General features: G+C 40.6%; 1 protein-coding gene across 3 annotated transcripts; it reads left to right on the top strand.

Annotated features, from left to right (window-relative positions):
• The first annotated feature begins 4,469 nt into the window (after positions 1-4,469).
• LOC140532997 (uncharacterized) lies at positions 4,470-25,090 on the top strand. Of its 3 annotated transcripts, none has more exons than XM_072652244.1 (4): positions 4,470-5,916; positions 12,188-12,222; positions 12,704-12,860; positions 24,613-25,090. In XM_072652244.1, exon 1 carries the CDS (start codon positions 4,518-4,520, stop codon positions 5,589-5,591), a length of 1,074 nt encoding a protein of 357 aa, XP_072508345.1. In that variant the 5' UTR covers positions 4,470-4,517; the 3' UTR covers positions 5,592-5,916; positions 12,188-12,222; positions 12,704-12,860; positions 24,613-25,090. The 3 variants fall into 3 exon arrangements, with proteins under 3 accessions (XP_072508345.1, XP_072508346.1, XP_072508347.1); XM_072652245.1 differs by lacking the exon at positions 24,613-25,090 and adding an exon at positions 15,100-15,787; XM_072652246.1 differs by lacking the exons at positions 12,188-12,222; positions 12,704-12,860; positions 24,613-25,090 and adding an exon at positions 6,431-7,916.
• Positions 25,091-26,600: the final 1,510 nt, after the last annotated feature.

Genomic DNA, 26,600 nt, shown 5'->3' with positions numbered 1-26,600 from the left:
TATTGGTCATTTGGTGCATTTTTTCCACATGGCTATTGATAGCTTGGACTTATGTAATTGGTTCTTCAAGGATCGCAGGGGTAGCTCAGGCCAGGGAGCTACAAACTTTCAGCACTCCTTATGTTCTGGTCTGAGGCCCTCCTGGACTTTCTAGACTCAAGACCCTGGTTTTAATCTAGACAACAAATACTGCTGCAATCTTACCACTGGGTGGGGCTGCAGTAGACAACTGCAGGTCATAACTCTTTATAGCTAAACAAATGACTTTCAAGTTCAGAACAGCCCTAACTGTTTACTCCTTATCTGATCCCATATTTCTGTTCCAGGGTCACAGGGACAGAGCAATAGGCCCTAACCCTGGTTCAAGCCTGTGGAATGAGTCTCTTATTCTACTCTAGGTTCAGACAAACAGTGCTATTACTGCCAGCTGCCTCCTGTTCTAAACAAAAGAACTGAATTCATAATCCCACGCTTGAGAGTGACCTCACTGGGACTCTATTTCTAGTGCAGGGGCTGAGTCTAAGATCCCACTCCGAGTCAGAGCAAAAAGGATGAGGCCTTCTTTGGAGCTCAGAGGTTGAGCAGACTACTCTGACCCCACAGTACCCTGTTCTTAGCCATGGGACTAAAGACAATCCCAGCACTCTCCAATTCCATTGTTCCTATCCTGTTGAGTGAGATGAGGAGATTGTGAAGACTTCTCATAATAAAAATATGGGGAATATTGGATTTTCTAAATAAAATTTCTCTTCCATAAGGCCTCTCTCCCTGGATACCTGAGTTTCAGGTATTCAGGGTTTGTGGAGGGTCAGTTGGTTCCCCCTCCCCTTACCAGCTACCAGCTTTCTTTGTGAAAGTGCTGTGGGCTGTAGCCGAAACTTGGAAGTTAAAATCTCCCCATTGTTTGTTGTACTGTTGCCATATCAACACTACCAGTTCTTGCTTCTCCCCCTCCCCTCTTTTCTAAAGCCACATCAACAGTTGTTAGTTATTAGATGAGGTAATTGTATTGGGATAGGTGAAGATTTCCCAGGGTTTGCCTAGTTTTTCGCCCTTAGACTGTGAGACCGCCTCCCAGCCAATGGAGAAGCGGGATGGTGGGAAGGTGGGATTCTCTGCGTTAGGGTATAAAAATTGTGCTTTAATTTCTGTAAGTTGCCTCCTTCCATCAGGTTCCCCGACCTGGTGGAAGGACATCCCTTTCTCGAGAATTGTAATAAATCTTTTTCTTTCTGTTCTTATTGAGAAGCCTCTTTATTTATTTAAGATTTTGAGTAAAGGTCTTTTTATCCCACACACTGTTCACTTCCTGGGAGCTGAATTTGTGACCTGGACTGGAAAAGTGACCCATTGTGTCTGATCTTCTCCTTAGAGCTTTGTTGGAGTAGTAGTGAGAGGGTGCGGGGTGGGAACTGGGAAATATTGCGTCTTCTGCTCTATCATCTTTACTGATCTCCCGATTTCAAGAAATTGTTCTGTGATAATCTGAACAAGGATCTTAGGGGTTAAATCCTATGTATAATACTATACTTTATCCACAAAAGAACTAATAGCTCTTAATGATCTACTACTTCCACACACTTCCCTAATAACATAGCATTTGTGCCCTCCAAACAAATTATTTCTCAGTGAGTGATGCTTTACAATTGAGAAGTAAAAAGGAAAGAAATAAAGGAGGAAGGGCTGCATTTCAAGACTAGAGCCTCTCATGTTCTTATGTTGGAGCATTAGAGGTGATGCAAAAAGCAGGAGGCTTGAATCTGGCACTTCACATATAAAGAGAAGGGTGACCTAATAGCTACCAAGTTTAGTTTAATTTAATTTTCTTTGTAAATTAGTGCTTGCCCTCTCATTAATCAAATCCAGGCTGCTGAATGGACAAGGAAGATAGCATGACCAAGGCAAATGATATGGAGAAAAGGAGAGTTGAGGAGGTCAAGTTTTCTCATTCAGGGATTAGAATAGCAAGAATGGAAAGATAGTCACCACCTCTACTTACTTTGAGTGTCTTTTTGACTCTGGTAGAGGGGTCCTTCTCGTTGACAAGAGGGATCAACAAACTGTAATCTGAGGGTCCAATCCGACCTCTACCTGTTTGTGTACAGCCCAGAAACTAAGAATGACTTTTATATTTTTAAGTACAATTTTATATAACTAAAATAAAACAAAACTTTATTTTAAAATTTTTTCATTCATTGCTAGCTCACTTTGCTCTGGATGATAAGAAATGACTGTCAGAACAGAAATGAAGTAAATCTTGATGGGAGATATGGCCCCATCTTATAATTTGTGACAGAGGAGAAGAAAGCCATGTATATGGTCTTGATGAGGGCTGGAAGGAGGGGTGGTGAGACCCCTCACAAAGACCAGAGTACTACGGGCAGGCAGCCTGGAAAGAATTCATAGACTCAAGCATTGTTGAGGTCAAGGTAAAGATTTGTTAGGCTTTTCAGTGGGCAAGAGTTCTTAGGGAACCTGCAACCTTAGAGGGGTACAGGTAAAGTTTATATAGAATATTCTATAGGAAACATGTGCCAAATATACTAACTAGGTGTTTGGGGATAGGATTAGGGAGTGGTTAAGGAGCTGTCAGTTCTCAAAGGAACATGCACTTTTGGTATCTACTGTGCAGGTATTTTACCCAGAATTCATCAGGAAATAGCCCAAGTTGGGGCTACATGGAGGTATGGTTTTAGGTCTGAAATATCAGTAAATCAACTAGTGGTCAGGATTGACTCAGACTGCTCTCATCAATGTCTTGTCAGATAAGATAAATGTAAGGGAGTATACATACGTCTAAGTCTAGGATACATATGATTGGTCAGTGAGCAGTAAATGTTGTTATGACCCAGTGCACAGCCAGTTCAATCAGTACACAGCTGGTTCAAACTAATAAATTCTATAGGTGCAGCTGGCTGCTATATCAGGAAGGGAGATACAGTTGTTGCTGGAGCAGGTTGTGTCCTTGGGCTGGGGTGGGAAAGTGCCTGGGATAATGTTTTGAGGTGAGGGAGAAATGTGATTTTTAAAAGAGAAATGTGGATTCCTCTGAATGTTCTCTTTGGGGCTGCACTGGCAGCCCCTGAGGGGAAAGGGCCCCTCCCCATCAAGAGTAGCTGGGACCCAGAGCATCATCCTCCAAACTCCCTGCCAGGTCTCCACCAGTAGCAGCACCCCAACAGAGAATGTGTCATCTCTGGAATGGGTCCAGCCTGTGACAAGAGGAAGGCCAGTAGAGGAGGCCACAAAGCCCTGGGTCAGAGGCAAGCCCCATCACCTTCTCAAACTGGAGCTCAAAATTGATGGTGTTGGCACTGGACCCTAGAGGTCAATGGATGCTGCCCAACTAGAAGCTGAACTGTGCCCTGAGGTCTCCATGATGCCAGTTTCAAAATAACAAGTATCCTGAATCGTTCCAAGTCCCCTCTAACATCAGGAGCCTAAAGTAACTCTTCCAATATAGGGCAGGAGTCTTGACTCCAATTTGGGCTGGCATCCATGGGCCAGTCCTACATAACCTTGAGCAGACTTTGACCAGGGCCTTCTTCACTGGTTAACCCTTTCCAGATGCCTGCTGTCCTCAAGATAGTTGATTGTAAGCACAGGGTTGACACGGGGCCCTACAGGACAAGACCTCCTGCCCATCTAGAACCTAAACTGTCCCCTGAGATCCCCATGATGTTAGTTTCAAAGTACATAATGCTAGACTGTGCCTCACCCCCCAGTTTCACCTGGGAAATGGAAGCTTACCTCCTTTCCTTTGGCTGCTTTTACAGCCCAACTCCTTATGTGTCCTGTGAACCCTCTGAAAAAGAAAGATGCAAATAAAGCATTCCTCCCTCAGGAAAAAGTAAATAAACAAAAAAATGAAAGAGAAATGTGATTTTAGAATTGGGACCCAAGCACTCCATCAGTCTGATATGTGCCCCTTAGATTTTGGAAGAGCAGATTTTAAAAAGATTCCTCTGGAGAAAAAGTACTATCTTGTTGCTTAAATTGTATTCAACAAGTAGGCCCAGAAAGAATGAGAAGCTATCAAAAGTATAATTCTGCAGATGGAAAGAATAAGGATTCTAGTTAGAAAGTAGAAAGGGACTAAAGAGAACAATGTGAATGCACAAAGAATTTACTAACCAATTTAGATTTTTTAAAACATATTCATGCAATGTGAGGTGGAATAACAGAAACATATCCTTTTTTTCTTTTAAGACTGTTTATATGCTTCCTCTGGCCAGCCCAGATAAGAGCGTAGTTGAGGATGTCCCTCCCTTCATAAAACACCTTTTTGTTTGTTTGTTTAAATGAATGACCCTTGTCATTCATCGTGAAGCTGCACTCCAAGAAGAATTATTTCATTTTCCTGCTCCACTTCCCTTCTGAAGTCAAGGTTAGCTCTGCGCTGCCAACCACCCGCCGCGGAGCATCCCTTCTCATTCTGATGGTCCCTTGCGCTTTCCTCTTGCGCAGGCGCTGTTCCTCACCTTCCGTTGGTTCAGTACCTGGACGTTTCTGTGGCTATGGCGGCACAGTTTAGAGCCACCAGTGAATTTGGCCACACGGCCCCTGGGGGCTTCCTAACACATTGGACCGGCCCAGGCTCCTACACCCTCCCAGACCCGTATCGGGAGCTCTCCTGTGCCCCCAACGATGCCGACCCTCCCAGACCCAAGAGGAGGCGGGAGGACTGGGTGTGGGAAGACGAGGCCTGGGGCGTCACGCGGCCCGACCTAGCCTCACAGTTTTGGGAGGCCAGGACAGCCAGCCTCAGGCCCCCCGACCCAGCCCCTGGAATCCCTAGTAGCAGCCCTGGGGGGCCTCCAGGTCTCCGGGTTAGTTCCATCCTGCAGTCTGTGCTAGTGCGGTGGACACCAGCTTGTCTAAGAAAGCCCCTGGAGACCTCATATCAAACCCTAGAGGAAATGCAAGACCTCAGGGGTTTCCTGAAGCAGAAGGAAGAAAAGGAAATTCATTCCATAGTTCTTACTGATGTAGAGAAAACTCCTGGGAATTTCTTGCTGGAGAAAGAAGAAGGTTGGTTTTTCCCAAGTGAAGAAGCAGAAACAGCATCCCTGGGCTTTTTGGAAGCAGAAGAGAGGGAGCTTGTGACCAAGAAAGAAAGAGATTGGAGTTCTCAGCAAAAGCTTAGAGAAGATCATATGCCACTCCACTTCCCTAATATTCCTCAAAAAAAGGATGAAGTTTATTCTGCATACCCTAAGTTAGATTGCTTCCCAAAGAATGAAGCAGAGTCCAAGTCTATTGACATGGATGTGCAGGAAAATCATACTGAAGGATGTTCACCATTAGCTGTGGTTCCATCTCTAAATGCTACCAGAATGAAAAGAGTTATAAAAACCTGGCAGCACTGGTGTGGCATTCTCTTTGAAGCTGATATGGTTATGGGGCCACTTTCAATCTACCCAGAGAATCCACCATGGCCAGCATCTGTGGAATTTCTAGATAATCCTCACACCTCTCCAGTTTATCTCTATGGAAACCACAGCATGCTCAAGAAGAATCAGTGGCCTCACTTCATCAGTGTCCCTAAGACCTCTGGGCACCAACATTCCAGATGCTGCCAAGGTGCTTGAAGATTTGGATTAAAAAGGACCTTTTGGTCTCACAGCCTCCTTTCCTCTGTCTCATGCCATGTAATATTTATTGCAGTGTTAGTAATTTTTATTGCGGTTTTTTCCCCAAGTTGTTTGGGTTTTGTTGGACCTGTTGAGTCAGCCTTTTAGCACTTCAGCACTGTTGTGGAGTTCTCAATTTGTTACATGTTCCTTTTTTCTGGTTCCAGTTTATTTTTCTGTATGTTCTTGAAACCTATCAGATGGCCCATTCAGCTCTCAAGCAAAAAATACATTCTACTGCAGAGCAATTTTCCAAATTGAAATTGTGGATCTAGTATTACAAGTAAGTAATATCATTTAAATTAGGTTCATGAGAAACGACAGGAGTTGGGCAGTTTCTTTTCTGGTTACATTCTTTATATTCAGTGACCATATATACTGAGTTTACTATTGTAGTCTCAATTTCTAGAAAAGAAAAGTATGCTTTCTTACAAAGCTTTGCCAAAAGAATGTCCTTTGTCAGATCACATGTTCTAGTTTTTAGTTTGGAAAATTTGGCCAAGATAGCTATATAACAGAAGATTATGTCCTAGGAGCTATAAAAGGGAAGTGCAACTCATCTATTTGTTCAATAGATCCTTAACCAGATACAAAACCATAGAAGCGAGAGGAAACTTAGAGATTATCTAATCCAATTGTTCCAAAACTTTTTGGTCTTGGGACCCCTTTACACTCTTAAAAATATTCAAGATCCTTCCTCCAAGAGATTTTATTATTGTGGGATTATATCTATCAATATTTAGCATATTAGAAATTAAAATGTCTTTGTTATTATGAAAATACTTTTGACTTCATAGACCTCCATGAGAGATTCCCTGAGATGAACCACTGGACCACATTTTGAAAGCTGTTATTCTAGCTCAACCTCACTTTGAAAACTGCTATTCTAGCTCAACCTCTTCTTTTACAGATGAAAGAACTGAGACGTAAGATGTGTGAAATTTGAAATAAATGAGGAAACAAAGGTTTCAGCTTCTGAGCATATTGATTTATTAAGTAATGCATGTCAATTATATAACAAATCAGGACCAGGCTCCTCAGCTTGGCACAGACCTAGAATACAGGGAGAGAGATTTTTATGCATTAAAAGAGAACAACAGGATACAAATTAAATAATCTGATTTCTAACTGGAAGAATGATTAGGGACTTCCCAAATTAGGAGAAGGAGAATAAACAGGTGCAACTCCCTGAAATCAGAAAAGCAGGTGTACAGCTTCACATTCATGCATGGCTAGGTTGAAACAATGCAATAAAGTTTTGTCACAGTGCCCATAACTGAATAACATTTCTCACAAGCCACGCCTCAGGAAAATGAAAATTGGGCACAAGCCTAACAAGAATTCCTGGAAGAGCTAAAAAAATTTGTTTTCAAACTCATTTAAGAGAGGTAGAAGGGAAATGGATAAATAAATTACAGTAATGTGAGAAAACTATGAAAAGACAATTAGCTACAGCTTGGTAAAAGAGACACAAAAAATACTAAAGAAATAATACCTTAAAAAGCAGAATTGGTCAAATGATGAAAATAATTCTTTCAAAAACAGAAATGACAAAATTGGAAACAAGGTACAAAAATTCACTAAAGAAAATAGTTCCTTAAAAATTAGGATTGAGCACTCCATGGGACATCAAGAAACAGTAAAAGCAAGGTCAAAAGAATGGAGAAATAGAAGAAAATGTGAAATATTTCATCAGAAAAACAACTGACCTGGAAAACAGTTTGATATATAATTTAAGAATTTTTGGACTACCTGAAAACTATGATTTAAAATCATATTTTAAGAAATTATGATGGAAAATTGTTCCAATAGCTTAGAACCAGTGGGTAAAATAAAAATTGAAAGAATCCCTTGATCCCCTCCTGAAAGAGATCCCCAAATGAAAACTCCCAGGAAAATTCTAGTCAAATTCCAGGGCTCCCAGGTCAAAGAGAAAATGCTAAAAGCAGCTAGAAAGAAATGATTCAAACACCATGAAGCCATAGTTGGGATTGTGCAATATTTAGCTGCTTTCAAGTTAAAGGAGCAGAGGACTTGAAATATGATATTCTAGGAGGCAAAGGAGCTTGGATTACAATCAAGAATAACCTGTCCAGCAAAACTGAGTATAATTTTTCAGGGGGGAAATGGATATTTAATGAAAAAGAGGACTTTCAAGGATTTCTGAAAAAAAGACCAAAGCTGAACAGAAAATTTGACTTTCAGATATAAGACTCATGAGATGAATAAAAAGACAAACATCAAGGAGAAATCATAAGCCTCAATAAAGTTAAACTGCTTCCATTCTTTTTATTTATTTATTTATTTATTTAACTTTTAACATTCCTTTTCACAAAATTTTGGATTCCAAATTTTCTCCCCATTTGTCCCCTCCCCCCACCCCAAAACACCGAGCATTCTAATTGCCCCTATCACCAATCTGCCCTCTCTTCTATCATCCCTCCCTTCCCTTGTCCCCATCTTCTCTTTTGTCCTGTAGGGCCAGATAACTTTCTATACCCCATTACCTGTATTTCTTGTTCCCTAATAGCAAGAACAGTACTCGACAGTTGTTCCTAAAACTTTGAGTTCCAACTTCTCTTCGTCCCTCCCTCCCCACCCCTTCCCTTTGGAAGGCAAGCAATTCAATATAGGCCATATCTGTGTAGTTTTGCAAATGACTTCCATAATAGTCGTGTTGTGTAAGACTAACTATATTTCCCTCCATCCTATCCTGCCCCCCATTGCTTCTATTCTCTCTTTTGATCCTGTCCCTCCCCAAGAGTATTGACTTCTAATTGCTCCCTCCTCCCATTGCCCTCCCCTCCATCATCCCCCCCACCCTGCTTATCCCCTTCACTCCCACTTTCCTATATTGTAAGATAGGTTTTCATACCAAAATGAGTATGCATTTTATTCCTTCCTTTAGTTGAATGCGATGAGAGTAAACTTCATCTTTTTCTCTCACCTCCCCTCTTTTTCCTTCCACTAAAAAGTCTTTTGCTTGTCTCTTTTATGAGAGATAATTTGCCCCATTCCATTTCTCCCTTTCTCCTCCTGATATATTTCTCTCTCACCACTTAATTTCATTTTTTTAAGATATGATCCCATCCTATTCAATTCACTCTGTGCTCTTTGTCTCTGTGTGTGTATGTATATGTGTGTGTATGTGTGTGTGTGTGTGTGTGTGTGTGTAATCCCACCAAATACCCAGATACTGAAAAGTTTCGAGAGTTACAAATATTGTCTTTCCATGTAGGAATCTAAACAGTTCAACTTTAGTAAGTCCCTTATGACTTCTCTTTGCTATTTACCTTTTCATGCTTCTCTTTATTCTTGTGTTTCAAAGTCAAATTTTCTTTTCAGCTCTGGTATTTTCATCAAGAATGCTTGAAAGTCCTCTATTTCATTGAAAGACCATTGTTTCCCCTGAAGTATTATACTCAGTTTTGCTGGGTAGGTGATTCTTGGTTTTAGTCCTGGTTCCTTTGACTTCTGGAATATCACATTTCATGCCCTTCTATCCCTTAATGTAGAAGCTGCTAGATCTTGTGTTATCCTGATTGTATTTCCATAATACTTGAATTGTTTCTTTCTAGCTGCTTGAAATATTTTCTCCTTGACCAGGGAACTCTGGAATTTGGCCACAATGTTCCTAGGAATTTCTCTTTTTGAATCTCTTTCAGGTGGTGATCAGTGGATTCCTTAAATACTTATTTTGCCCTCTGATTCTAGAATCTCAGAGCAGTTTTCCTTGATAATTTCATGAAAGATGATGTCTAGGCTCTTTTTTTGATCATGGCTTTCAGGTAGTCCCGTAATTTTTAAATTGTCTCTCCTGGATCTGTTTTTCCAATGAGATATTTCACATTATCTTCCATTTTTTCATTCTTTTGGTTTTGTTTTGTGATTTCTTGGTTTCTCACAAAGTCATTAGCCTCCATCTATTCCATTCTAATTTTGAAAGAACTATTTTCTTCAGTGAGCTTTTGAACCTCCTTTTCCATTTGGCTAATTCTGCTTTTGAAAGCATTCTTCTCCTCATTGGCTTTTGAACCTCTTTTGCCAATTGAGTTAGCCTATTTTTCAAGGTGTTATTTTCTTCAGCATTTCTTTGGGTTTCCTTTAGCAAGGTGTTGACCTGCTTTTCATGCTTTTCTTGCATCTCTCTCATTTCTCTTCCCAGTTTTTCCTCCACCTCTCTAATTTGATTTTCAAAATCCTTTTTGAGCTCTTCTATGGCCTGAGCCCATTGAATATTTATTTTAGATGTTTGGGATATAGGAGCCTTGACTTCTGTGTCTTTCCCTGATGGTAAGCCTTTTTCTTCCTCATCTGAAAGGATGGGAGGAGATATCTGTTCACCAAGAAAGTAACCTTCTATGGTCTTATTTCTTTTCCCTTTTCTGGGCATTTTCCCAGTCAGTGACTTGACTTCTGAGTGTCTTCTCCACACCCACCTCACCTCCAGATCCACCCAACCAACTCTTGGGGTCTGAGATTCAAATGCTGCTTCCCAACCTCAGGGCTTTTGGTGGGGGCAGGGCTGCTATTCAGTTGAGATTAAGTTCAGGTGCTCAGGTGGGGGCAAGGCTACCTCACCGGGGCTCAGTTCCCTCAGGGGATTTGTGTGGAGACCTTCAACAATGGATCCAGGCTCCTGCCTTCTTTGGGAGCCCCTGTCCACTGCTGCCTCCCCTGCTGCCTCCTGAGGGGGCCTGAGTTATGGGGACACCCTGCTCCCCTCTCGGTGAGCCAAAAAGACTCTCTCACTGACCTTTAGCGCCCGTGGGTGGAGGGACCTGAGCTGTGGCTGGAGAATCTGTCCTGAAGCCTGCTCGGATCTGCTCCTCTCAGTGCTGTGCAGCCAAGGCAGGGCTGGGCTCTGCTCCGGGTCTGGGGTGTGACGGACCTTTGGCGTCAGCTTTTCAGGTCTCTCTGGAACAGAAATCTCCTCCACTCCGTTGTTCTGTGGCTTATGCTGCTCCAGAATTTGTTGGGAGTTCTTCTTTACAGGTATTTTATGGGCTATGGGTTTCGGAGCTAGCATATGTGTGTCTTTCTACTCCACCATCTTGGCTCCTCCCCCCCATTCTTGTGTGGGAAGATGATATATATAATTCCCAAAACTTCTTTATCATTATTATGGAAGTTAAAATAAGTCTACAGAGACAGAAGCCACAGACGTGAGTCAATTGCTCTGGTTTGATATTAAAAAATAGAGGAGTGAGATAGAGGGATACATGGGGAGAATGGAGAAAGGAGAGAAAGAATGGGGAAAATTATTGCACATAAAAGAGGTGTACAGAAACCTTTTACAGTTGCAGCAAAATGGGGAAAAGGGAGTGGATACTGCTACAAACTTGGGTATAGAAATCCATCTTGCTCAGTAGGGAAGTAGGAGGGGAGGGAGATTAAAGCCAGAGGAGGGGAGGGCAAAAGGGAGAAAGATAAAAGTAGGCAGTGGTCAGATGCAAAACACTTTTGAAGAGGGACGAGAAAAAAAGAGAACAGGATAAACAGAAGAAAATAGGAGGGAAATGCACAGTAATCTTAACTGTGAACGTAAATGGGATGAATTCACCTATAAAATGGAAGTGGATAGGAAAATGGATTAGAAATCAAAATCCAACAATATGTTGTTTACAAGAAATAAACTTGAAACAGAAAATAAAAAGGCAAGGATAGCAGTCATGTTCTCAGACAAAGCAGTTCATAGGACCATTGATTTAAAGGTGGAAATGACCTTAGTGAATATTGCCAAACTCCTCCTTTTGTAGATGAGGAAACTGAAGTATAGAGAGTAAGTGACTTGTCTAAGGCCATATGGCTAATGAGTATCTGAGGCAAGTCTTCCTGACTCTTTAAGTTCAGTGTGTCCATTAATTTGATCTGTATGGTGGATATATGTCAAATACTGATTTTTTTTTTCTACATGACATATAATATCCTTCCTGGCTAGACTGAGCTCCCACCTACCAGGTTATATCAGGTTTCCCACTAAAGAAGTTAATGGGATTTTTATATCTGCAAGGAAACATAAGCTTCTAAAAGTGTATATGTTTTGTCTGTAGGATGATCAAGGACCAAATGATCTATTTAGTAAAGAAAGAATACAAAATATGTTAAAGAATTGTTTTATGCTTTGGAAGTAGAGAGAAAAATTACCTGAACTTGGCCATCTTATTAGGATGTGAATTTCAAAGAGGCCTTATCTTTGAAATTATTGCTGACACATCTAGAGGCTAAATAGCAACACTTAACAACTAAAGTTGGAAAAGATATTGCAGCCATACACAGAAACATGAAAAATCATGGAATTTACCTCAGAGACCTGTTTGCATCATGTAGATATTTTGCATCACTCACTTAATCAAGGGCTGTCTGGAATATTTTTCTTTTTTGATGGAATTTACATGAACTGATATCTATCAAGGAAGGGATTTGCTCTAGAAGTAACTGACTTGGGCACAGAATGCTGGGACTTCTAAGTTCATCCTTAAAAATAGTGGCTAAAACACTAAACCATACAACATTTTCCCTTTACTAACTTTTAACCTTTCTTTTTAAACCAGGCCTACTTGTCTTTCAGAAGTCTCTGAGATGCCAGGTACGTGTGTCAGAAACTGGGAACTGGACATCAGTCCAAGCATTCCTAAATTAACTGCTGCCATTGACTGAAGATAGGGAAAAAACACAAGTCAAGACTTGTCTCTGGTCATGTCCCAAGGAAGCACCTCCTGCTTCTTGTCCAACTCAGCCTGGAAGAAAAGGATTTGCTTTAGTGACCACTCAAATCCAGGGCCAGGCTACACAGAAGTAAACAGGATAATGCTTTGCCATCCTAGTCCCTAACCTCTCAACTCCAATTTCCTAAAGGGATTTATATGACCTTATGTACTCCAGAGGCAAATATAAATATCCTTTTTACTTCTCCTTTCAAGAGAAAAGCATCTTTGGTGCCACTGCTGTATTTACCTCATGTTATAGTAACACAGATTAACTGAGATAATGTGCTTTGCAAACTGTAGCTTTTATAGAAATGTCAGCTGTTATTGCCAACTGTTGCTGCTTCTCTTATTTCTTCCTAGTCTTTCACAAGCTCGTATTTGAAGAGCTCAATTCTTTCCATCATCCCTCCCACCCTTACCCTGCACAGGAAGGGGAACAGAAAGTGTTAACCTCAATCAAGCTTCTCTTGGATCCAGAGGCATTTCCTTTCTTCCAAGTCTTGGTTTTGCTTCTTGCGTAAGTTTGGAGTTTTACTGTTTTCTTAGTCGTTTTTTTTTTTTTTTTCTGTTTTCAAGTCCTTTACAAAATAGCCAACTATAACAATTTGAACCACATTTGACTTTTGTTTAAAAAACACTAAATAATGAATAAACAGCTAGCTCTTTCTGGTGTTCTTGTTTAAAAAAAAAAGATTTAACATCCTCAAATTTCATCATAGGAATTTTCCACTGAGCATAGAACTTAGAGGAAAGGATGTTAGAGAGCACTGATTTTTCAACTCCCTCATTTTATGGATGAGAGAACTGAGACCCAGGGAGTGAGGCAGCTTTGTCATTCTCAAATAGCAAGTTAGTAGCAGAGTGAGGACTAGAACCAGTTCTCCTCCTCATAGTCTAGTGTTTGTTTGCACTGGATTTTAGCTTTGGAACTCATCACCTACTTTCATACACCTCTGCCCTTTTATCTCAAGAACCAAATAATTTAATCCTTTAATACTCCTGAAGTCAAGTCCTTTATATCATTATCTAATCAATCATTTCAGTTTGACTAACATTCCAACATGAAAGGTGCTATACTGAAGTATGAGGCTACAAAGATGAAAAATTATGTAGTTCTTTGCTCAACAAGATTACAGTCATTAAAAGGGAGATCTGAAAACAAATAGGATAGAAAGTGATCAGACGTAGTGTGATACCTGTGGGTATACATATGATACTTTGAGTGTCCACTGAATGGCACTTGCAGTAGTAAAAAGAGCCAAATCAGCACATATACTCCCTTCTTCATGCCTATAGAAAGGCAGTGTGTCTGTATTATCCATAGAAGGAATGTAACATCAGCTGTCCACTGGCGGGGGCTGGGGAAGGGGGAGGGGAGTTGAAGGGTCCAATGTGACACATTGTCCAAGGCATGACTGAAGCCAGTTCAAGTTCTACGTTGAGATAAAATGAGGTACTCAAAGTCATTAAGCACTTATCAGAAATGGGTTTACTTGCCCTGACATGGCAAAAATGTGCAACAAAGATACAGTGGCACTTAAGCTTCTCTGGATGCCTCATAGCGCTTCAGGGTATCATGATTTAGGTGGTCTTAGGACCCCACCAGATCTCAGAAGCCCAGCCCCTTGTTCCTGGGACTTCTTAGTCCTCTCTATGCCTGGGAAGCCGTGGGCCAATCAGGCCCCAAGAATTGCCCTGTCTTCTTTTAGGTAAAACTTCCCCATGTTCTAGCTAGGAGAATGGGTGCATCAGGATTTGAAACACATTTGGCTTTTGTTTAAAAAACACTAAATAATGAATAAACAGCTCTCTCTTTCTGGGGTCTTTGTTTATGAAAAAAAAAAAAAAAGATGGTAACATCCTCAAATTTCATCACAGAAATTTTCCACTGATCATAGAACTTAGAGGAAAGGATATTAGAGAGCACTGATTTCAACTCCCTCATTTTATGGATGAGGAAGCAGAGACCCAGGGAGTGAGGCAGCTTTGTCATTCTCAAATAGCAAGTTAGTAGCAGAATGGTAGTTGGTTCTATCAAAGACCACTGCTTGGTCACAAGGTCCTGAGGATCTTCTAGAGGAACTCTCACCATTTAAATGCTTTTAGGGCATTTACTACATAGTCTTCTGTGCATGGGAAGTACTGAGAGAAAAGAAAGGAGAGAAACAAAAATGAAGAACAAAAGTCAGAAACTTTCATCCTCCCTTCCGAAGAACCAAGTCTCCAGTCCTACTGATTCATGTGATGGATATCCAATATAGTCACAATTTTTTTTCTCCTGATGGGAGGTAGTGGTGATGAGCAGAAGTAGCTCCAGGAACAGCAGGGACATCATTGGTACAGTCAATAATTCTTCATCCCATATCAGGGTCATCTGTACTAAAGTAGCTAAGTCATAAGCCTCCTGCATGCATCCTATTCCAAAATCTAAGTTGATATAAAGGCTCTCCTGTATCACTCACTCAGAATTCCCTGGCCCACCTACAAAAACCTCCCCCTCTCCAGGAGCCACACCAGGAAAATGATACAAAACCTATGCTCCCTTAGAGGTCTCTGTGGAGGGGCCACAGTGGCTAAATAAGGACTCTTCCCATACCTTTATCCATTGACTTAGAATTACTACCAAGTCAACCAAGGGATCCCCTTTTCTTCCAGGAAAATACATAGCAATGATAATTATACAGCAACAATTTTATGTCCTCGTTTTATTAGAAAGTAAGACATTTCTCAACAATTTCATGCCTTGTTTCACCAAGCCCTTTCTGGAAAGGAGTTCCCCAAACCATCCCAGAGGAAAGGAAGCCTTTCAATCAAGGGGAACCTGAGCAACTTTTCCAAGATATGTGGAGCCCCATGAGAGGACAAGGACCTGGATGCCAAAGCAACTCAGTGATAGGAAAGGAAAAAGGAAGGTTCAGAAAGGGTCAGCCAGAACTGTGGCCTGAAACGGTTCATTCTAATCAGGTAAGTCTTCCTGGAGACTGGATTCAAACAACCACTGGACAAGAGAGTCCTTCCGCTTTCCCAGGTAGCATGGATTAGTCACATATATGGCTTCTGGGAGGTTGGACACTTGACTTGGTCAGTCAGATGCACAATGATGCAGCTCCTGCTCAGCAGCGCCAAATTTTAGTTAAGGGGATCCTAGAGTACTGTTCCCAGAACAGTATGGTATCACCACAAAAATTTCCAATTTGCTCTGGACTTTCCCCAACTTCTGCTGTTCTTATAATAGTTGTAATACAATGTTTCTGAGAGCTGCTTATATGCCCCAGAAGCAATTTTATGTAGGGGGAGTTATCAGTAAATTCTTCCATCTTGATCCAAAAGGTATCCTTTGATTTTATGATCCTGTGCTCTCCAGGCCCCAGACTACTTGGCCAGATCCATGACCATTAACTAGGAACTAGCATAAAGGTAGATCTTCTCTGCCCCTGCTGTGAGAGAGTCCTCAAAGCTCTCTCCCATGCCAGCCATGCAGCCTGGAGCACAGCCTACTGGAAGGATGGCTGGATGCCTACACCTTAGGGCATGAGTCAGCAAACAATGACACAGTTAAATTCTTCCTGCCTCTGTAAAAAAACACTCTTTGCACACAGACCATACAAAAATAGGCAATGAGCAGGATTTAATCATTGGTCCATAGTTTGACAACCTATCTCCCATTACCAGATTAATGGTTGCTGAAGTCTGGTGACATATTCCTCTTGTAGCAAATGGAACCATCAGTTAACCAGGCGACTTTCAGGAACCAAATCCTTAGTAAGTGGCAGCACAGGTCTGGACTAGAGCCTCTGGCATAGTCATTACTTGTTTGTGAAAGGATACTAATGCCAGAAATGTCTTCCAAGCAATAAAGATTTCTAATATACAATTTCCACTTAATAATACAGCAATAAGGAACCTCATGCTCTTCCCATCTTGCTGGAGGATCCATCTTGAATCACTCAACCCATAATTGGCAACTCTGGAAAAAGGATGATTATATGATCCTGTATCATATAGCAGCTAAGGCCCAGTAAGAGATTACTGTTTGATTGGCTAATATGACAGAAGAGGAAAATGGAAGATGTTATAGAAGATGTGGGGAAATTGGTACACTAATGCACTGTTGGTGGAACTATGAAACTGATCCAACAATTCTGGAGAGCACTTTGGAACTAGAACCAAAGGGTTCTAACACTGTGCATGTTCTTTGATCTAGCAATAACACTTCTAGGTCTGTATCCCAAAGAAATCGTAAAAAGGGGGAAAGGACCCACATGTACAAAAATAGTTATAGCAGCTCTTTTCTGGTAGCAAAGAACTGGAAATTGAGTGACTGTCCATCAACTGGGGAATGGCTGAACAAATTGTGTATATTGATAATGCATTTTTGCTTATTGTTATTGTATTTTTGCTTCTTAATGGGAAGATCTTTCCCATCCATTAATAGGTTCATGTGACCTGCTTGAATCACATGGAAGCCTAAGACATATGTGATGGGAGGAGCTTGCTGAACAGGTAACACAGGAAGGGTGGAATGGGAAGAGGTAGAACTTGAGCAGAGCAAAGAGGAAATTGGTCAGAGCAGTCAGAACTGAGGGAGAGAGAAAGGCAGACAGCTAGGTCATGAGTGTTTGTTTGTGGGAAGGTCTGATAATGTGTATAGACCTCTTGGTTACTATGATGGATTTCTTTGTTACTATGATGGATGTGGCTTTTTAGTGATGGGATTTGGCTTTCTGGTATCTGCGTAAATGTTTTGGTTCTGTCTACCATGTGGAGAGTCTGTTGTTTTTTGGCATATTCATGGTTGCTGTAAGAGCTGTGAATATCACGTTGGCACTACATTGTGGTACGTAGATATAATGGAATACAATTGTGTTATAAGAAATAATGAGCAGGTAGATTTCAGAAAAACCTGGAAAGACTTAGATAAACTGATGCTGAGTGAAGTGAGTAGCACCAAGAGAACACTGTATACAGTAACAGTAACACTGTGCAATGATCAACTATTTACTTAGCATTTCTCAGCAATATAATAATCTAAATCAATTCCAAAAGACTCATTAAGGAAAATACTATCCACATCCAGAGAAAGAACTAATGGAATCCAAATGCAGATTGAAGCACACTATTTTCCCTTTGTGGAGGAATATGAGTTTTTTTCATTTTGTTCATTTTCTTCTTTCACAACATGACTAATATGGAAATATGTTTTACATGATTGCACATGTATAACTTATATGGGATTGCTTACTCTCTTGGAGAAGGGATGGCAAAGGAGGGAAAGATACAAATTTGGAACTCAAAATCAAAAAATGAATGTTGAAAATTGACTATATACTTAATTGGGAAAAATCAAATACTATTAAAAATAAATCAGCATAAAAAAGAGGTAACTGTTTTTCAAAAATGATATGATAATATATACAAATTATCAGTCCCAAAGGAACTGTCTCTCAGGCAGCTAAAAGAATTGTCAAATATGATTGCTGAGCCACTATTAAAGGATCTCTGAAAAATCTTGTGGACAGGAGAGGATCTTGTGACTGGAGATGGATAACTTTTGTCCTGATTCTAAAAAAAAAAAAAGCATAGAGTCTTCAAAGTATAGTGCTATATGTTAGTGCTAAAAAAAAAATGATAAGTGGTTGCTCTAATGGACATAGAGCTCCAGATGCCTAGCAGTGACTTATTCTGGCCACCTCTTGATAGAGTAAAGACTCCACACATCCTGATTTTTATGGTCAAAGACCTCCAGAAATATGGGCTTTATAGAGTCAGAAAGGCCCAAGGGGACAGATGGGGGGCAGCCTCCTTTAGATCTTAAATATGAGCTATTCTGGGCCCCACTTGAAAGAAGGAGACTTGTAGGTGACTCAGTAAGTAGGAACCACCAAAATGCCCATCTGGGGAAGGTAGATTCTTCAAAACCTGAGGAGACCAATAAATCTCTGGGTTTCCTTGATAGTGGTGAAACAAGTGACAGTAGCTCATTCCAGACTGTTCCAAGAATCCTCTAGGCTTTCCCAGCCCACTCTATTTCCCAAAACTTGAAGAAAGAGGGCTGAAGCCTGAATTTTCTTATGGTTGATGTTCCACCCCAGTCCTTCAAGTGATTCACCACCTGATCTAGGACCTCTGCTTCATCTGACCCAGTTGACATTATATTGTCAGTGTAGTTGTACATATCAATACTCCAGGAAAATAAGTGTCTTCCAGGTCTCTGCCCTCCATAAAGTAGCAATATAAGAGAGAGTTCAGGTGGTCATATAGGACTGAAAGTATACAGGACTCCTTCCCAGGTGAAAGCAAAATATCTCAGCCACAGGAATAGAGGAAAAAGCCCTGAGAAGTTTAATAAATCCCATACTACTCATCCTGAGCTGGTCTTGTGTAGCCTACAACATTAACAAGATCAGGAACAATCATAATGATGAGCATGATAATTTCATTCAGCCCCCTGTAGTCCATCATAGGTGGTACCAGGTACTAACTGCCTTTCTCCCAGGTAACACAGGGTTGTTATAAAGGAGCTAGTACAATGAAGTACTCTAGCTCTATCACTACAGAAAATATACTTTCATCCCCCTCATTCCCACCCAGGAACTCAATATTGTATGTATTAACTACTTAGGATGGTTCAGATCACTTTAAGGGTTTTCATTTGGCCCTACCCACAATAATATGCCTAGACATTGCCAAAATGGCTTACACAGATACTATACCCTTTGTAGCCTCTCCAGAATTGGGCAAAGGGCTTCAGAGGATACTTCTAGTTTGGGTAGGGTTGAATGGCCCCTGGTTCCTAATTACTGAATTTCCCTGTACACTTTTACTAGCACCCCCATACTCTGGCCATCAATTACTTCCTTATCAACACCATATTTCAGGAGCCATGCTCCAAACCCTCTCCAGGAGATGGTATCATTACCCTTTGCTTACCTAATAGGACTGTAGGTTCTGTGACTCCCTCCCCTAGCCCCATCCTAGAGTGCCTATTTGCACTGACAGCAGTATTTGTCCAAGCAATAACTGTCCCAGCCTCCTGCTCACAGTTCATCAACTGATCAGCCCACACCTGTATGATGGGTAAGACCTAGAGATAAATCTGAAGTCATCCAGGTGGAGTTTCACCTGGAAGGCAGTGTTTAAATACCTCTGGAAGGTTGGGCAGGATGTGCATGTTGGGGTGAGGGACACATAAATCCAGTCTATCAAACCAATTTGCTATAGGAACTTCCCTTCCTTTCAGACCCCCATCATCTACAACAGGAATTCATCTTTACAAGGCCAGGTGAGAATAACTATCTTAGCTATCTAAAAGGGCCAAAGAGATTTCCCAGTCTAGAGAAAAATTGAGTTGATGGGCACAGAGAGCCTTTCAGTATTGGTTACATTAGCCTATTTCCTCAGGAGCCATTTTTCCATAGACTCCATATTTCTGTTTGAATCTCTCCTACACCCACAAAAGTTCCTTGACAGAAACAGTCTCTTCCTCCGAGTTTCTCCACAACCACCACCTGCTCCCTTAGAGTCTGCTTTTGTCCGTTCTCCTTGAGAACAATATAAGATAAACCTGAACTTTCCACCCACCAGTGGGAGTTCCCTAGTCTCAGTCCCAAGTCTGCTGTCCTCCAGAATCCTGGCTTTGATCTTAGCAGGAACTGAAACCTCTGGGTCAGAAACCATAGCAGGGTTTCCTTGCCTGGTTCCCTCTTTTCCCACTCCCATCTGGGGAAACCTCTTGACTTGTGTGACCCCTATTAACTCTACCTTGGTTTTCATTGCAAGATACCTGAAATGTGACAGTCCTGTCTCGAAGGGTTGCCCATTTACTTTTAGTCTTATTACATTGGCAATCCACCTTCTGCAGAAGACTCAGTAGCATCCAGAGAATGCTGGCCTTGTTACTTTCTTTACCCATCTGAATAGCCTCCTCCAGCACCCAGTGAGCCAATATCTCTGCCTGAACTAGAGACTTACAGATAAACTCAATAAGCCATGCAGCCAGTATGCTACCATCCAATCACACCAGCCTACTCTCTACATGGGTAGGACTTTTTATGACGTCAAAGACCAGAAAGTAGGTCAGGGAAGCTGAGGCCAGTCAGGCTCCAAGGACAGCTCTGTCTTCTTTTAAGTAAAGTTTTCCCCGTGTTGTGCATGGGAGAAAAAAAGTTGCATCAGGAAATGCTGGTGCTATCACACACACACACACACACACACACACACGCAAGGGAGCTTCCCACCCAGTGCTGAGGAATTTATCCTCCACTAGTCTGGATTCTGCATTTATCGTTATATCTCTTTAAAAAATACTCAAATCAAATAATCTGTGGTTCTGCCCATGCTTTGTATGTTGAAATTGTACCTTGTTTTGGTCCCCTGACCACTCCCCTCCGAATTAATATATGAAATAAGTTTATAATTAACTAATACAAGATAACGATAGTAGAAAGATTGCAAAGGGAAACTTAAAGGTCACTAACAAACTGCCACATAAATTAAGGGAGTATAGCAGTTACTTACAAATGGTCTCATAAATTGAAGAGCATAGAAGTTACTTGGAAATGCCTCTTAAATTAACTGAGGCCACATCCTGAGACTATGTGCTAAATTAAGGGAAACCAGCTTGACCTTATGCAATGGTCTCTTGGTCCTTCTGAGGGCCTTGGTCTGTAAACCTCAAATAAGCTCCAGACACAGGAAGTAAGGCAGTAAAATCCAGCAAAGCATTATAATAATGAACTAACCCTAAGGCATTACTAATAACTTTGAGATGTATGGATATGTTAATGACCCCTGCCACCAAAATCTTACAAAAATGGGACTCCTGCTAAGGGGTCATCATTTCTCTGATGGCATGGTCTTCTTCAGCAATGAAGGACAAACACAAGAGCCATACTGCCTAGGTGTTCCCACCTCTGATCCACACTGATTGTAAATGACTCAATGCTCTTCTACCTTCCCATTCTTTTCCCCCACTGCTACCTACCTTTCTTTAGCCCCCCATCTTATTCCAGTGCCATTTGCCCCTTTTTTTCTGTGCTTTATTAAAGTATGGCTGAAGCAGTATTCTCCATTTGCTACCATTATGGTCCTTCCCAGCAAGTATCCCAAAACTTGCCTGTGCCTGCCCCACTTCAACCCAAAGGAATTCCCTCATGGTCTCATTCTTTAGCCATAAACAGGGAGCATCTGGACTAAGACCATATGCTACTTCTAGTTAATGTGAACAAGGACAGCTAGGTGGTACAGTGGATAGAGCAGTCTGGAACCAGAAGAATTCATCTTTGTGAGTTCAAATCCATCCTCAGGCACTCATCAACTGTGTGACCCTGGGCAAGTCATTTAACCCAGTTTGTCTCAGTTTTCTGCAAACCACTCCGGTATCTCTGCCAAGAAAACCCCAAAATAAGATCACAGAGAGTCAGATATAACTGAAAAACAACTTAACAACAATATGAACAAGCATAGCAAGATGAATTCATCAGTAGAAAGCAAAGATGGGCAGCTAAACCTCATATTCCCTTCTTTAATTATTTAATTTAATTAACTATTTAATTTAATTTAATTTAATTAATTTAATTTAATAATTAATTTAATTATTTTAAATTTAATTTAATAATTCCATAAGTTAATTAACAATTCACCTTGCATCTAGAATCTCCCCTCTCAGTCAAGAACTCTATGTTTTCTGCACAGAGGCATTCCACTTCTGTCGCATGGTCTACCACACAACCTTAATTTCAGGGAAAGACATGTCAAAGGGTTCAAGGAAAGAAGAAGTAGAAGCCCATGACCTAATCCTCTTATAAGAGAAGTTGCCTCAAAATATTCAAGATGTTCTCAAGAAGTAAATTCTGAAAAATACAAATGAAAAAAGCCACTCCAATGAAGAAAGCAGTGAGGAGGGAAGCTGTCTAAAATATCAATGTGGGTACATTCAGAACTCACCAACAAGTTTAGATTTTTAAAAGGTGTATCCTAGTTATTCAGACAAACTGCCCTCCATAGTAGCATCAGCTGGCTATGTACATATGCGAGATGGAATCAAGTTCATGGAACTGAGGATGAATACAAAAGAAAAACATGGTCCTGAGAGAGTTTTGTCAGGAGTGCTAAAGTTTAGAATGAACCAGGTTGTAATAAAAATTGTCATATGTAGCAAAACAACAACAAAGGCATTTTTATCAATGCTAGAACACGAGGAGGATTAAAGGGAAAAGACCATAGTTCAGGAGATGGGACAATGACAGCAGGGTCACAGAAAACAGAGTTAGTTCATTCTTATTTTGTTCCTTTTTGCTAGGGACAGAGAAATGAGGTTTGGACTCAGTAGGACAGATGTAGTCAACAGGAAGTTAAAACCCCAAATATGCTTCCTTCAATAACTTCAAATCAGCATATCCAGAGGAACTGCAATGCGGGTTACTGAAACAACTGGTGGGAGTGATTACTAAACAACTGTCAATGAGCTTTGAAAGTTCATGGGAAAGATAAGCAATGCTATGGGATGGGAGAAAGGCATATGTTGTGCTGATTTTGAAAAAAAAAAATGAAGAGTGCAGAGTCCACCTAGGTGCCTTTGATTCCTTGCAAAATTCTCAAACACATTATTTAAGGAAGTATCTGTGACCACTTGGAAAGGAAAGCAGTGATCTCTAAGCTCAAATGTGACTTCCTCAAGAACAAATAATTCCAGCGAAGCATGCCTGCAGCCTCTCAGCCAAAGGTTGCAAAATGAGGCAAATATCTCTAGTTATGTTTAATATGCCAATTTATTTTCTTTAATTGTACTTCTTTCTACAAGAAAGGATCATACAGAGTGAGGGGGTGTCGATGGAAAATGACAATGAATTTTTTAAGACCATCAATAAAATGATCCCAAAAAACCATGCCAGACTAACCTCATCTCTTTTATGACACAATTAGTTTGGTAGATAACATGAATGATAGAGTAAGCTTATATTTCATCATAACTTTTGACAAAATTTCTCATGCCATCCTTGTGAACCATGTGGAGAGAAATAGTCTAGAAGATACTAGTGCTAGGTGGATTCTGAAACAGTTGTGATCAAGACCAAAGAATCATCATTAATAGATCCATATCAGCTTAGAAGGAAGTCTCTAGTCAAGTACTTCTGAAAGACATCCTTGGTTTTTTAACATTTTTATCATTTACCTAGATGAACTATCTGAAGGACCTCACATTCTATCTGGGATCACTCTTCCATTTGAACCGTGGACAAGACATTTTCCATGACAGTGGGAAACATCTTGGGCCAGCATACATCTCCCTGTATTACCCTTCACTTGACACAGATAATCAGAGGGTCATTTAATAGTTATTTTTGTGTTTGCATTTGTCACAGAATTTTGTGTGATCTTTTTATATGATTCCATGAATAATATGAATGCATGGTGGTAATCAATATACAATTAACACAATGGGATCTTATATTCTCTGCACCTTTCAGCCAAATCACCATTGTTTAGTCATTTCAGCCATGTCCGACTCTTCATGAAACCATTTTGGGATTTTCTTGGCAGATACTGTAGTGGTTTGCCATTTCTTCTCCAGTTCATTTTACAGATGAGGAAACTGAAGCAAACAAATTTAAGTGACTTGTCCAGGGTCACACAGTTAGTAAGTATCTGAGGATAGACTTAAAGTCAAGATGAGTCTTCCTGACTCCGGGCCCTGTGCTCTATTCACTGCACTACCTATCTGCCCCCATCTCCACTATGGATTTCCTCAATAAACTTGGTCTGATCCATCTACTCTACAAAAGTTTGTCTCCCTCAATGCTATTTCTGTTTTTTCAAATATAGTATATTTTTGGATAGGTTGTTAGTATCCAAATATAGTGATTCTTAGATTATTCCATTTTCCATCTATTTGCTGTTTCTATGACAGTTTAAGCTATGAATGATCCTGGAAGAAAATGGTTCAATTGGTGTCATAGAAGGCTTTCTGCAGACTAATTTTCACTTACATGGCTTTTCACTATTTCACAAAATAACACGGCTTGTAATTTCCTGCTTTCCTCTTCCATGGTGTTTTACAGCACCCATCACTGTAATGAACACTTAATAGACACTCAATAAATACTTATTGATTGAGAAGACATGGTAGTCTATTAGAAAGATAATGAAAACCCTATTTTAATTCTTGGCTTAGCCATTTTCTGTTTGAAACAACCACTTTTTTCTCTGAACCTCAGTTTCCTCATCTTGACAAATATAGTTGACAAATGCTTGCCTCATGTGTTTCACAGGAAGTCCTCTCAGGTCAGTACCTCAGAAAGGAGCACAGTATTGGATAGAACAGAATACCTCCACTTGAAGCAAGGCTCCAACATATTTATTAGAAAAGAACATGTGAGTACTGAATAGTCTGGTTGTACAGAATGACCCTTTTCCATTCTGAAGATCCCTATGATTAGAGAAAATATGCACAAGGCATGCTTTCTTTCCTGGGGATAAGGCTCTTGCCCACATACTATATTTCCATTCTATATTCCTTTGTGATGTTTTGATTAAGAGAATGGATTCATGCTGAAATTCAAAAAGGATTTTAATGCATCCTTTCCATAAAGTCTTGTCATACTTGTAATACATAAGAGGGTAGAGTCTGAAACTGGCTGGCAAAGGCTTTTCTCTTCTTTCAGGTTCATCCTTTTTGAGCTATCAGGCATCACTCTTCATGAAGTGCAAAAGGTGTTTTATAAAAATTTTTGGTCCATACTAGAGAACAATAAAGCAGTTTCTTTTTGTGCAGTCTTGAGAGGTGGGGCAGCTAGGTGGTGCAGTGGATAGAGCACCAGTGCAGGAGTCAGGAGGATCTGAGTTCAAATCTCACCTCACACACTTGACACTCACTAGCTATGTGACCTTGGGCAAGTCACTTAACCCCAATTGCCTCATCCTGGCTCATCTCCAGTCATCCTGATGAATATCTGGTCACTGGATTCAGATGGCTCTGAAGGAGAAGTGAGGCTAGTAACCTGCACAGCCCTCCCTCACCCAAAAAAACAAAAGTCAAGTGCGAGGCATGTCATCATCTCTCTGATGGCATGGTCTTCTTTGGGAAAGAAGGACGAACACACATGCACAAATGAGTTTGTATTCTAAATAGAAACTCCTGTTTGTGAATAATTCAGTGGTGTGTGCATCAAGCCCCAGAATGTTGCAGAACCTCCAAAGAAATCCATGATTATTTTAAAAAGACCATCTTACCAAGAAAAACTAAATAGATTTTCCTTCCTCTCTCATGATTCAGTGTGTGGATTCCATGTTGGGTGCAGATGATAGGAGTCACCAAAAAAAGCAAAGTTGCAAAGATGGTGGAAAGAGAAAATGGCTCAGACTTGCCAGTTTTAAAGCTAAAGGAAAGCCTTGGGAGGAATTTGTTGCTCTGCTTTCTAGCTTTCCAATCAGAGGGAAAGTCAGCTGAGGGTGCTAAGAAAGTGTCAAGCATCAAAGCTCAATCAGTCTCTATGATGTTGAAATTTCAGGTAATGGGAGGTGGGGGAGCACATGGTGTCCATGTAGTTGAAACCAAGCAGAGCAGCTGATGGAAAATGAAGAGTTTGAGATTGACATATGAAGACAGAGAAGGAAGTTATACCTCCCTCCACCTTGGGGGAGTGTGTATATTTGTGATTATACCATGTGGAAGTAAGTAACGTATTCCTTTATGAAAGCTCCACTATGTTACTTACATACGTATATAATAGATGGCTCAATAAATATTCGTTTATTTAACAACTGAATGTTGAAGTAGTTGGCTAGGGTTAGGGCAAAGCATAAGCAGAGACCTCTCTCTCTTCTCTGTGGTCCTAGAACAACAATATTTGAGGAAGAAGATAGATGTAATTGAAATCTGGTACCTCTTCACAGAGGAAAGTGGAGTGGCTAACTTCATGGCTCCCTCTCCTGCTCCACTGCAGACAGGAATCAAAATCTCCCTCAGAGAGGGATGAGTCAGATTCCAGAGATGTCCATCCATGCTTCTCAATGAGACACATTTAGACTATCCATGAGGACATATACATCTCACATGGGCAACATATACCTTTCATTTGAATGTATAATTCTTTGCACGTTGTCTCCTCCATTATAATGCAAGCTCCTAGGGAAGGGACCATGTTATTGCCTTGTTTTATGTTGTCAGGGTTTAACAGAGTACCTGCAAATAGGAAGTGTTTAATAAATGCTTATTGACTGGCTGATTAAGGAAAGTTTTCAACATGTGCATTGCTAG

This window comes from Notamacropus eugenii, chromosome 3, assembly GCF_028372415.1.
Source record: "Notamacropus eugenii isolate mMacEug1 chromosome 3, mMacEug1.pri_v2, whole genome shotgun sequence".
Classification (NCBI taxonomy): domain Eukaryota; kingdom Metazoa; phylum Chordata; class Mammalia; order Diprotodontia; family Macropodidae; genus Notamacropus; species Notamacropus eugenii.
The sequence above is the reverse complement of the archived record's forward strand: the minus strand, read 5'-3'. Positions and strand labels throughout refer to the sequence as shown.